Consider the following 13017-nt stretch of genomic DNA (forward strand, 5'->3'; position numbering starts at 1 on the left):
TGGAACGTTTATCTCTCCGTTCCCTTCAGCCATTTCTGCTTGCTCTTAGCTGAAGCTGCCCATCCCGGGGTCTCAACGGCACCCCAAAATCAGACACATCCGAGGGGACCGTAACTTTGCATTGACCGCCGCCCCCCCCCCCCACCATCTCCTCCACTCTCTCCCTCTCCACCCTCCACCTCCCGAAGCCCCAGCCCTTCTCCCACTGTCGTGGCCCCTCTTCCCCATCTAGGCCCCCTCAGAGACCAGCCTCAGCCAAACCAGAGAACTTGACCCAGTTTTTTAAATGACACCAAACCAAAGAATTGCTCCAGACCTTTCTGAGTCAGAAGCCCCCCCTCCTCCCCATTCTGTCCACATTCCACCAGAACTAGAGCTCAGAGTCAAAAGTGAATCTGACTTTTCTCTTTTCTCTCTCTCTCCCTGCTCATAAGCAGTGAAATAATATTTTTTAATTACCTCTCCCATTTTTTTCTCCTCTTTTTTTATTTATTTGAAACACCTCTTTTATCGTTCTCTGCATCTTTCTCTCTCTATTTTTTCGGCTCGTGTGATTTTTCTTTTTTTTCTTTTGTTTTTTCCCGCTTCCTTTTCTTCCCCTCCCTCCACCCACCCTTCCTTTGGTTCTCCGTTCCCACCTCCGTTTTTTGTTTTTGGTGCTGCCAGGGGCCGCATGCCTTACCCGGACATGTATCAGATGCTGAGACACATGTCTCCGCCCCTGGGTCTGGGGAAGAAGTGTCCGGCCAGAGTGGCTTACAAGGTAGTTTAACCCTTGCCAACCACCGACGTCCAGGCACTGGGGATTTTTCAGTGCTGAACAGGAACAGCCAGCCGAGTCTCTTTTTCCAGCGTTACTCTTCTTTTTTTTTCTTTTTCTTTTTTCTTTTTTTCCCCTTTCCTCCTCAAGTAAATGGATCATGACCATCCCTTGATTCTAAGCAATTCACTGTGTCCGTCCTTTCTGGTCAGTGTGGCTTGGTGTTTTGAGACTCTCTTATGGCCAACACGCCGGGGTGGGGAGAGGGAGGGGAGCCCCCAAGTCCCCTCGCACCCGGTCCCCCAGGAACCAAATTGGACACAAACACTTTGAGAGGTGGGATTGCCACTGAGCCCAGAGTGGCCCCCCTTGCCCAGACGTGGGCAGGCACCTTGCAGAGAGGGGCTTGGACCCCATCTTTTATATCTCAAGCCCCCAGGTCTCATGGTCCCCTACGCACACCTGAAGCTGATCTCTGACCTAGGGCCTTGGGGGATCTGAGACCTTCCGGGGAGCAACCCAGAGCCTCGCCCCTCTTCCTTGCCCGCTGGAGTTGCTTCCCCAGTCTTCTGTCCCTCAGCCACCCATCTCCCCCCAAGACACCCCAACATGCCTCTCCATTGTTCCAGAGTGGGCAGGCGGGCCGCAGCTGGACCCCTGGACCGTGGCACCCTGACGCAGGCCATGCACGCTGCCTTGGCGGGGGCCTGGGGCGGGCAGGCACCATGGCCGACCTGGGGGGTGGTGCATGCTGGCTGAAGGAGCCGCCAGGCGGCTGGGCCGGGCCACCCCTCTAGACCCCTGTCCCGGAATCTCCCTTGGCACCCAAGGACAGATGCTCTGTTCCCCATAGCTCATCCACACGAAGTTCAGGGGATGACTCTGACAGTCAACCCCTCATGGTCCCATCATTCCATTCTCCCATCCCACCTTGGCCCCTCTGTGTCTGAGAATCCTTCCTCCTCTTCTGCGCACCTCCCTTCCTCCTGGGTCATGGAACCGCCTCCCCACATGCCCATTCCTCCTCCTCCCTCTGTGCACCCCTCCTTCCCAGGTGAGGCCGTGAGGTGCCCCCACCGGCCCCTCCCTGCGCCTGTCCCATTCCTAGTTTTCCTTTTGTCCATCTCTTGATCTCTGCTTGGCTGTGTGTCGGTGTGTGTGGGAGCATGTGCAAGAGAGAGGGAGAGTGCCTTTTCCTCCTTGGTCTCTGTGCAGGGCCACCATGGGTTCATGAGCGCCTCTGTGCCAATTTGAAGCAAGCATCCTTCCCACAGAACACTCTGTCTGTGGGGAAAATATTGGGACCCACCCATGTGGGGACAGCACAATACATTTCCGCTATCAGCTGGGAAGGTGTCATTTAAACACAAATCCCTGATTTCTGAGATGGGGAGCCCTTTGTGCAATGCACAACCTGCACAAGTGTGCACAGTGGCCCAGTCTGTGTTTCTCTGTCTGCCGCCTCCCTCACTACCCTGCCCCAACCCATCCTTTGTATTCTGCTCTGAGTTTGCCATCCCCATCCCCATCTCCAGCTCTCTGCTTCCCCGTGTCTGCTCTGGTGGACGTCAATCTTCAGCTCCATGCCACCTCATCCTGGGCTGGTGCACGCCAGCCCAGCACCTTCTCCCATGCCACCAAGCATGGGGGACAGAGCCCCTGCCTGGGATACAGGGAATTTTTTCTTCCCTGGGCCATGGGAACACCCTCTCACCCCTTCCCCATGCCATCGCACAAAAAGCCAAGACCCGGACATGCCCCTGAGATACACTTTCCACGGAGCTATGAATGAGTCTCGAGATTCCGTCTGCATGCGCCCCTGTCCGCTGTTCTGTGTCACGGCCTCACTGCATGTCTGAGAGGGGCCCGCCCCATCGGTAGTCGGGGAGCCGCCTGCCTGCCGCTTCTCGGAGGAATGATGTGGTCTGTGCCCATCTGGTCTGGTCTGGGCCGAGCCAGGGGGTGGGGGTGGGGAGTCGGCGGCCCTCCCAGCGGCTGTGGCCATGGACCCCTCTGCCTGGCTGCTGCATGTCTGCTGCGATCTGGCTTGCGCTCTTCTTCTTTGGGGTCAGAATGGAACGGAGCTGTCCAGAAGAACTCTGGGGCAGGGCAGGGATCCGGGCCAACCCTGGAAATGCCACTTCTAGGGTCCAGTAGGCGGGTGAGGAACGGGCAGCATAGGCCAGTCCCCAGTGCGCCCCCTATGGGTCACCAGGGGCAGTCAGGAAATGCAACACTGGGACCGGTAACCTGAGGGGTGGGGGGCACCCTAGCCGCTGCCTTCAGAGTTCTTCCTGGGGCTCCCCGGGTAGGGTGGGTCTGGCTTACGGGATGGCGGAGAGGTCCCTGGGAATGATTGCCCTTGCCTTTGGTTTTCTGCAGAGGCTCCTGCGGATGGATCTGCCCGTCGCTGATGACAACACCGTTCACTTCAACTCTACCCTCATGGCTCTGATCCGCACGGCCCTGGACATCAAAATCGCCAAGGGTAAGGGCACGAATGGGAACTGAGAGGCAGGGTGGATGGAGCCAGGGCCTCAGAGGACTCAGCAAATTCACCTGCTTCAGCAAATATCCGTGTGCGGGACACCGCTCTAAGCCTGGAGAACGCAATTGACGCTTCCATCAGTGGGGGAGACCTCCGTAAAGAAGCTGTGAGGGAGTCACGTGGATACCGGGGGGAAAGCCCTGTAGGCAGAGGGACCAGCAGGTGCAGATCCCTTCCGCAACCCCACCCTGAGCTGTGTTGGGCTGACTTGCACTTTCCGCATGGGGGCGCCACGCTGTCTTGTGAGCAGAAGCAGGCTCAGCTCCCTCTGGCCACAGTAGACAGGCCTGAGCTACGAGAAGGTGAAAGGGTCACTCACTCAGTCGAGTCCAGCTCTTTGCCACCCCATGGACTTTAGCCCACCAGGCTCCTCTGTCCGTGGGATTCTCCAGGCAAGAAAACTAGATTCGGTAGCCATACCCTTCTCCAGACGATCTTCCCCACCCAGGGATCCAACCTCGGCCGCCTGCATCACAGGCAGATTCTTGACTGTCTGAGCCACCACGATAGACCGTGGGCTAGGAGGAGCCCTGACATAAATAAGGGGAACACAGGATGGGGCTTGGAAGGAGGGCATATGAAGTATTCACATTCTGGATATTTCCTGGGAGTCAAGACAACCAGATTGCTGATGGATGAATGTGGAGTGTAAGGGAAGAGAGCATAAAGGCCAACCCCAAGGGGTGGGGCCCCAGCAACTAAAGGACGAGCCGAACTCCAGTTGCCTGAGAGAGAAGAGATGGGAGGAGCAGGTTTGGCACCAAGGGAGGGCAAAAGATTGGAGTCGACAGTGACTCGTGGACATGGGGGCTAGAAGGGGCCCTCCAACTTACCCTTCTGGCATCCCCCCCGCCACAAGGTTCTGAAGGAAGTAAGATGGTGAGTCCTCCTGGCTGGGCTGGAGATGTAGAGTCAGGAGGAATCAAATGCTGACAGGTATTAAGCCAGGAGACTGGAGGAGCTCTCCAAGGGGATGAGTGAACTGAGAGACCCCCAAAGACTGAGCCTAATGGGCCACCCCAGCATTAAAGGTGGCCGAGAAGGAGTGAAAAGGAGAGGCCAAGGAGGTGGGTGGAAAGCAGGACAACTCTGGCTCCTAAAAGGCATCTCCAGTGTTTAAGCACTTCCCAGGACCAAGACTGACCAAGAGTGAGGACCAAGAGCCACCGATGGATTTTGTGCCCCGTCACTGCCAATCACTTTGACCAGGGCAGCTCTGAAGACTGAGGACCATGAGCAATCAATGGATCTTGTGCCAGGTCACCACCGATCACTTTCACCAGGGCAGCTCTGAAGTAGACTGCCCAGAGTGGGTTTCAGAGGCCTAACAGCAGATTGGATGTGACTTGGCAGCTCATGAGACAGCAGGGCAGGGACAGAGGCACATGGGTCACCAAAGAGAAGGAAGTTGGGAGAGTAGCTGGTGGAGGATTGGGTCCATTGTCCAGCAGAGGGGTGGAAATCTCAGTGGGGCTGAATGTTAGAAAACGCCGCGGGGAGAAAGAGCCACACAGATGTTAGAAAACGCTGCGGGAAGAAAGAGCCACCTCTAAGGACCATTGATGAAGGTCTTTATTGGGCGGTCGCTCTCGGGCAGAACTCCCGGGGGCGGGTGAGCGAGGAGACAAAGGGAGTCTGCGAGGTGTGAGGGGTGGGGAGGGGTTTTATAGCCAGGGCCGGCGTCCAAGCCAGGTCTTTTCATATAAGGAAGAAAGCGCGGGCTACAGCGGCAGTTGGTGTCCAAGGGCTCCGGGTCGGTACCTGATTGGACCAGGCTGCAGGGGGTCGGTCCCCGGAAGTTTAGCCAGCCTCCGGAACTCGTCTGCGGCACTTTTTCTGGGGCATGCCTCAACATGCCCGACCTTTCACTGAAGAGAGAGGTCAGGGCTCCACCCAGCTGAAGCCCCTGAGAGGTCACCAGGAAGGAAGGCCACACTGCAGACACACGTTCTTCCCAGGACCCTGTGGAGAAGAGGGGGAGGAGGCACCAAGGCCGGAAGTTGCTCGGAAGGAAGACATTCAGGGAGGGAGACCAGCAGCCTCCAGTGAGACAGTGCCTGGTGGAGCTGGGGCGAGGGAGGGGGCCACGTTGCGGACAGACACGGTTAGAGCCAGGAAACGCAGATCAAAGGAAAGAGAGCGGGAGGTGCCCCCACATCAAGTGAAAGAATCAGGAGTGAGGCTGAGACTCAGGGAACAGCATAAGTGGAGAAGGTGAAGGTCAGGGGTCAGGCCCTGGTCTGACACACCATGTTAATTTCTTTCTCATGCAGCAAGTGAGAGGAAGGCGGTTCAGACTTGTCAGGCATCTCAGCACACGCATCTAGTCTGGACCCGGGGCCTGTCTGCGTGTGCCGCTGCCTGCCCCAGACTGTGTGCTTATCAGCATGGTTGAAACTGAATTTGCCTGCAATGCAGGAGACCTGGGTTTGATCCCTGGGTCAGGAAGATTCCCTGGAGAAGGGAATCGCAAAGCACTCCAGTATACCTGCCTGGAGAATTCCATGGACAGAGGACCCGGGCCGGCTACAGTCCATGGTATCGCAGTCAGACACAAGCAAGCAACTAACTGGTCCAGTGAGACAGAAACTGGTCCAGATCCCAACCCAGGGAGGTGAGGAAGCAGAAGCATGGGCAGCTGCTTTCTTATAATTGTGTGGGAAAATGGACCCACCTTGCCCACCTACCTGCCCTGTCCTCAATTGTAAACTTTGGCAGAAGACCTCACCTGCTCTGAGCCTCAGCCCATGTAATACATGAGCTAGCAATGCCATGTAACAGATGACCACAAATTTAACAGCTTAAAACACACCTATTTATTAGCATATAGGTAGGTAGGTCGAAATCCAGATAGACTCAACTGATCTCTCCATCCACAGTCTCACAAGCCCAAAATCAGGGTGGCCAGGCTGGGCTCATCTTTGGAAGCTCTGGGGGAAAATTTACTCCAAGGCTTATTCAAGTGTTAGCAAAATTAAGTTGCCTGTGGCTGCAGGACAGAGGTCCCATTTCATTTCTGGCTTCTAGCCAGAGTTTATGCTTAGCTCCTGGGGAATGCATCTAATTCTTTATGCGCTCCAAGTCTGTCTGACTTCTCTGCTGCCAAGAAAATGCTCTGCTTTTATTTGTGTGTGTGTGTGTGTGTAATAAAGTTTTATTAAAGTATAAAGGAGATAGAGAAAGCTTCTGACATAGGCCTCAGAAGGGGGCCAAAGAGTACCCCTTAGCTAGTGTTAGCAATGGAGTTAAATACTCTCCAGTGAATCCAAAGAATGTCTGGAGGTTGCAAAGACCTCACCAGACCCACTCCCATAATTTACATTTTAAGATAACAGAGTTGGCCAGAAGGTTTAATCCAAAGATTGTCCTCAGGCAGGATACATCCTTGTAAAGACCAGACCTACTCCCATAATTGATGTTTTAAGATAACAGAATTAGCCAGAGGGTTTAATCCAAAGACTGTCCTCAGGCAGGATACATTATTGTTATATAATCCTAAGGAATGTAGAGGAAAAAAAGTAAAAAAGTTTGTCCTTTCTTCCTCCTTGAATATCCCAGACCTCTCTCCCCTTGGGGACCCCTAGACTTCTTATCAACCTGCCTAGGAAATGACTTTCTCATTCCCCCCTTTTCTTTTAGGAGAATTATGTTACCTAAGGAAAAGGGGGCATCGTTCTCATTCCATAACTGCTTCTGAGCTGACAAGGGGCGTTGTCCCTAAATTAGTGAGGCAACATATTCTCCTAATCCTCATAGTGAGGATGTCTGATCCAGGGGCTCCAAGTAATAGTTGGAGGAGGCTGTGGCACTCATAGGAGCTCGGACAACTATTTGTAAATTAAAAGCTTTTAGACAGTTAGAAAACCCCATTATACAGTTACAGATGTAAGGCAGAATAGTCATTAAACCAAGTTAAAATCAAAATGAAAAGTCACATTATGTCCATAGTTACATCAGTCCATCTTAAGGTTGTTAGATGTCATCAGTTTAAGAAGAGGCATCACATGCGATTGTTGAAGGTATTTGCAGACTTGGAGAAAGTCCTTTCCTTGAAGTGGAGATGTCCACCATGGGACGCCTTTCACGGATGAAGAAGGGAGTGGTCCACAGACCCAGCAGTTAGACTGATTGTGGAATACAGCATAGGGGTGAGCCCAGGACAGGAAGGCATTGTCTTGAGGATCAAATGGCAGACTCAGGATTTCTGGAGTCAGCAGAAGTAGGCTCACATAGATTAATCCAAAGATTGTCCTCAGGCAGGATACATCCTTGTAAAGACCAGACCTACTCCCATAATTTATGTTTTAAGATAACAGTATTAGCCAGAGGGTTTAATCCAAAGACTGTCCTCAGGCAGGGTACATTATTGTTATATAATCCTAAGGAATGTAGAGGAAAAAAAGTAAAGTTTGTCCTTTCTTCCTCCTTGAATATCCCAGACCTCTCTCTCCTTGGGGACCCCTAGACTTCTTATCAACCTGCCTAGGAAATGACTCTCTCATTCCCCCCTTTTCTTTTAGGAGAATTATGTTGCCTAGGGAAAAGGGGCGTTGTTCTCATTCCATAACTGCTCTGCTTTTAGAGGGCTCACCTGATTAGGTCAGATCCACCTAGATCAGCTCTGAAGCTTATAGTCAACTGACTTGGGACTTTAATTACATTTGCAAAGTCCTTTTATAGCAGTCCCTAGACTATCATTTGATTGAATAAGCAGAATCTTGCTGGGAGAGAAGGGTAAGCTTTAGAATTCTGCCTGCTAGCATTCCCGCACCTGTAAAATGGGTCTAACAGTGCACCCACTCTTGGTACATGCATGCATGCAAAGTCACTTCAGTTGTGTCCGACTCTGCAACCCTACGGACTGTAACCCGCCAGGCTCCTCTGTCCATGGGGTTCTCCAAGCAAGAATACTTGAGTGGGTTGCTGTTCCCTCCTCCAGGGGATCTTCCTTACCCAGGGATCGAACCTGCATCTGTTATGTCTCCTGCATGAGCAGGCAGGTTCTTTACCACTAGCACCATCTGGGAAGCCCCTACATAATACCTTTGTATCCCAGTTGCTGTTTTCCTCTGAACAACCTGTGTTCAGGGGTCCCAGGATAGCCCAAAACGAAGGTTCAAAATAAGAAAAAGGCAGGATTCAGTGATTTGATAGAACTCAGAACTGAGAAGAATTGTTTTACTCATAGTTGTGGTTTATTACAGCAAAAGGATACAGATTAAAATCTGCAAAGGCAAAAGGCACCTGGAGAGGGTCTGGACAAGACCAAGAGGGAGCTTCCAGTCCCTCCCAATGGAGTCACACGCACCATGCTTACATCTCCCAGCAATGATATGTGCCAACATGTATGAAGTATTGTCAACCACCCAAGCCCACCTGAACTTTGAGTCTAGCATATTTATTGAGAATTAGTCATGTAAGCCTGGCTGACCTCAGTTGCTCAGCCTCTAGCCCCTCTAGAGGTCACGCTGCTACCACGTGGCTCAAGACCCCCACCATAAATCACATTGCTAGGATAAATTACCTGTGGATGGCAACTGCAGCCACGAAGTTAAAAAGATGCTTGCTCCTTGGAAGAAAAGCTATGATAAACATAGACAGTGTATTAAAAAGCAGAGATGTCACTTTGCCAACAACTGATGTTTCGAATTGTGGAGCTGGAGAAGACTCTTGAGAGTCCCTTGGACTGCTAGGAGAGCAAACCAGTCAATCCTAAAGGAAACCAACCCTGAATATTCATTGGAAGGACTGATGCTGAAGCTCCAATACTTTGGCCACCTGATGAGAAGAGCCAACTCATTGGAAAAGACTCTGATGCTTGGGAATATTGAGGGCAGGAGAAGAAGGGGGTGACAGAGGATGAGATAGTTAGATGGCATCACCAACTCAATGAACATGAATTTGAGCAAACTCTGGGAGATAGGGAAAGACAGGAAAGCCTAGCGTGCTGCAGTTCATGGGGTCGCAAAGAGTTGGACACGGCCTAGGAACTGAACAACATTTCTGCAAAGTTTTGAAAGGGTGGGATTTCTGACAACATTAGAGTGTGTGCAGGGTCTCAAGTGCTGGTGGTGGTGGTTTAGACGCTAAGTCACGTCCGACTCTTGCGACACCATGGACTGTAGCCTGCCAGGCTCCTCTGTCCATGGGATTCTCCAGGCAGGAATACTGGAGCGGGTTGCCATTTCCTTCTCCAGGAGATCTTCCAAACCCAGGTCTCCTGCATTGCAGGCAGATTCTTTACCAATTTAGCTGCAAGGGGAGCCCTCTCCTAATCTTGATGAATTTCTCCAGCCCCTTTAATCTTGCCTCAGGTGGTTTCCTGGCTGCTGCTCCCTTGATTAGCAACTGTTGGGATCCACCCTTTGGAATTCAGGAAAGGTCATGGAGGCTGGAGTCTTGCCTAGAAGACAAGGGGGAGGGAAAAGGCCTTCATGCCTGGGAGTCCCACAGGGCCCTGCTCACCATTAATCTGACCTGCCTGTGTTACTACTAGCTCACTGGAGGAGAGCTCCATTGAGCACATGCTGTGTGTCCAGCCCTGTCCTCAGCAAGTGGGATGTGCCAGGGGAGGACAGATGAACCTCCAGCCCTCATGGGGCTGTGGGGAGACAGGCAACAAACAAATAGGCCACTATAAACTAGTAGAATATGTAACGTGTTCAAAGGCCAGAAATGTTACGGAAAGGAAAGGAAGGGCAGGGTGGGGGGTTGGGGATCCTGGTCAGGGGTTCTCAACCAGGCATGATCCTGCCTCCAGAGATCATGACAATGTCCGAAGACAGTTTTGGTTTTGGTTTTTTTTAGCCTGAAAAATGACGCTTTGTTCACTCTTCACAACTTTTCATATTAAGGAGCATATGGCAGAAGTGGAAGCTTTTGATGAACTAATAGAAATTGTTGTCAGTTCTAACAGACCAAATTAACACAGAGATGGCAGCAGGAGCTCCCATCTTATTTTACCACCTCCTTCGCCCGTTGCCTTCAATACCATACAGAGAGGAAACTTTCTTCCTATCTGGGTGCCAGCAGTCCACCCCAGGGAAGGCTGAGGACAGTTTTGGTTGTTGAAACTGGAAGTGGGCTGGCCCTCATGGTACCTGGCATGCCAGGGAGGCTTTTTTTTTTTTAATGTTTTATTTTATTTATTTATTGGCCATGTGACATATGGGATCTTAGTTCCCCAGCCAGGGATTGAACCCAAGCCCCCTGCTTTGGGAGCATGGAGTCTTGACCACTGGACCATCAGAGGCGTCCCAAAAGAAGCTGTTGAATGTTGCCACATGTATGGGACAGACCCTGCAACAGAGAAGGCTCACCAGAGGTGTGCAGAGTAATATAGGGGAGGGGAAGACGCTGGGACACAACTGGTTTCTGGGGGACTGACTCCCAAATACAGGGGTACCTTCTGTCTTTGAAAGTGAAAGTGTCAATCGCTTAGTCATGTCCGACTCTTTGAAACCCCATGGACTGTAGCCTGTGAGGCTCCCCAGTCCATAGAATTCTCCAGACAAGAATACTGGAGTGGGTTGCCATTTCCTTCTCCAGGGGATCTTCCCGACCCAGGGATGGAACCCAAGTCTCCTGCATTGCAGGAGGATTCTTTACCGTCTGAGCCACCAGGGAAGCCCTGGGAACCCCAGTATTAACAACTCTACCTGGAGGAGGAGTAAACCTGGGATTCAGGCTTGAGTGGATCCCATGACCCCAAGAGAGAGCCACCTGGAAATCCCCTAAGGATTTTCCCTTCATAGTAGGTCCCCTACATATGAATGAGTTCTGTTCCAAGAGCATTCATAAGTCCAGTATGTTCCTAAGTCCAAAAGACTAGCCTAGGTACCAACTGAACATAATCGCCTACACAGTACTGTACTGTAATAGGTTTATAATACTTTTCACACAAATAATATATAAAAGCAAACAGGAAAGAAAACATTTTCAATCTTACAGCATAGTACCTTGAGAAGTACAGAGTATAGCATAACAGCTGGAACGCAGGGGCTGGAGTTGAATGAACAGGCAAGAAGAGTTACTGACCGGAGGAGGGAGATGAGGTGGGAGATGGTAGAGCTGAAGGATCGTCAGCAGTAGGACACGGAGGGACGCTGCGATTTAACTCATGCCTGGCCTGACATTGATGGAATGCACGTTCACATCTTTGGAAGTTCTCAACTTAAAGATTCTTAGGCAGGGTATCTACTGCATTTAAATGTGAACAACAATGCCGAATGAGAGATTTCCCTGTAAAGCAGAAGGAGTCTAAGGTGGTGATTCTCAGCCGGAGGCGTTGTGTCTGCCAGGGGACACCTGGCAATGTCTGGGGACAGGCTTGGTTGTCAGGACTAGGGTCAGGGAGTGCTACTGGTAACTAGTGGGTAGAGACCAAGGATGCATGAAATCCTGCAATGCACAGAACTGCCCCACAAGCAAGAATGACCCAGCCTCAAGTGTCTGACAGCGCTGACAGCATGAGAAACCTTGACCCTGCCTAAACCATTCGCCAAGAACAGGTATCCTAGCCAGCTCAGGCTTCCATAACAAAATACCGGAGACAGTACATAAACAACAGAAACTTACTTTCTCACAGTTCTAGAGACTGGACGTCCAAGATCAAGGTGTCGGCAGGTTAGGATTCTCCCGAGAGGCCTCTCGGCTTGCAAACGGCCGCGTTCTTGCTGTGTCCTCAATGGCCTTTCCTCTGTGCATATGCACCCCTGCTGTCTGTCTCTCTTGGGGACCACCCTTATAACCTCAAATAACTTTAGTCACTTCCTTGAAGGGCCCATCTCCAAATGCCATTACATTGGGCATTCGAGCTTCAATGTGAATTCTGGGAGGACACAATTCAGTCCATAACAATAAGTGGCTTCCTCTTCTCCACCCAAAACAGGAAATATGTCAGCTGTTGGGCAAAAGTGACTTTTCACAGGAATGTCACATTCTCTTCTTTCCCTTCCCATGTCTCTGAAAAGGAGCCAAAGAGGCCCAGGGCACCTCACTTAGCTAAAGTGGATGGGAGATGTAGCTATTCATTCCAACTGCTTTCCTAGAGGAAAGAAAAAACTGTTACAGGTTGGTGTCAAGGGTGTTGAAAGGCTAGCTACAAAACAGATGATTATTTGAAGGGTCTCCCCCAACCTGAGTCCAGTCCCACCCATCAGCCCCAGCCCCACACAGCTTGGCCCCAGTGATCTCTGCACCTTTAGACCCTGCAGACACCAGAAGTGAAGTGGTGAGCTACACAGTGGAGAAATAAAGCCGGAAAAAGGCATAGAAGAGGGGGGCTGTTTTAGGTTGGGCGGCAGCTAGAAGACCTCTTTGATAAAGGATTTGGGCAGGGACCTGAAGCGGATGAGGGAGGGAACCACACCGATTCCTGTAGAGAGGACCATCCCGGCAGAGGAAACAGCCTATGCGAAGACCTTGAGGCAGGACAATGCTTGGCGTGGTTGCGGAGCATTGAGGAGGTTGGCGTGGCTGGAACAGAGTGAGCAAAGGGGGAAGTAGAAGAGATGAGGGCAGATGGTTCAGGGTCTTGTGGACTTGGGGAGACCACCCTGGGTGAGCGGAGAGCCTTGAAGGGCTCTGAGCGCGGGAGACACGTGACTGATGCAGGTGTTCATGGGCGCCCTCTGGTGGCTGTGGGAAGGCTACGCGAGGTGGACCTTGGGCAGAGGCGACTGCCCGCAGGTGTTCACGAGCGCCCTCT

The 13017-nt window shown here is 51.7% G+C and overlaps 1 protein-coding gene across 10 annotated transcripts in view; it reads left to right on the forward strand.

Annotated features, from left to right (window-relative positions):
* CACNA1A (calcium voltage-gated channel subunit alpha1 A) overlaps positions 1-13017 on the forward strand; it is a 349330-nt gene that overhangs the window by 327264 nt on the left and 9049 nt on the right. For 6 of the 10 annotated variants that reach the window (XM_043911288.1, XM_043911287.1, XM_043911278.1 and 3 more), the window contains exon 39: positions 3143-3248. In XM_043911288.1, the coding sequence (XP_043767223.1) occupies positions 3143-3248 (106 nt within the window). Of the gene's footprint in view, positions 1-666; positions 764-3142; positions 3249-13017 lie in introns of all 10 variants that reach the window. The other 4 variants (XM_043911279.1, XM_043911284.1, XM_043911285.1 and 1 more) reach the window with 1 other exon arrangement.

This window comes from Cervus elaphus, chromosome 9, assembly GCF_910594005.1.
Source record: "Cervus elaphus chromosome 9, mCerEla1.1, whole genome shotgun sequence".
NCBI classification, from domain to species: domain Eukaryota; kingdom Metazoa; phylum Chordata; class Mammalia; order Artiodactyla; family Cervidae; genus Cervus; species Cervus elaphus.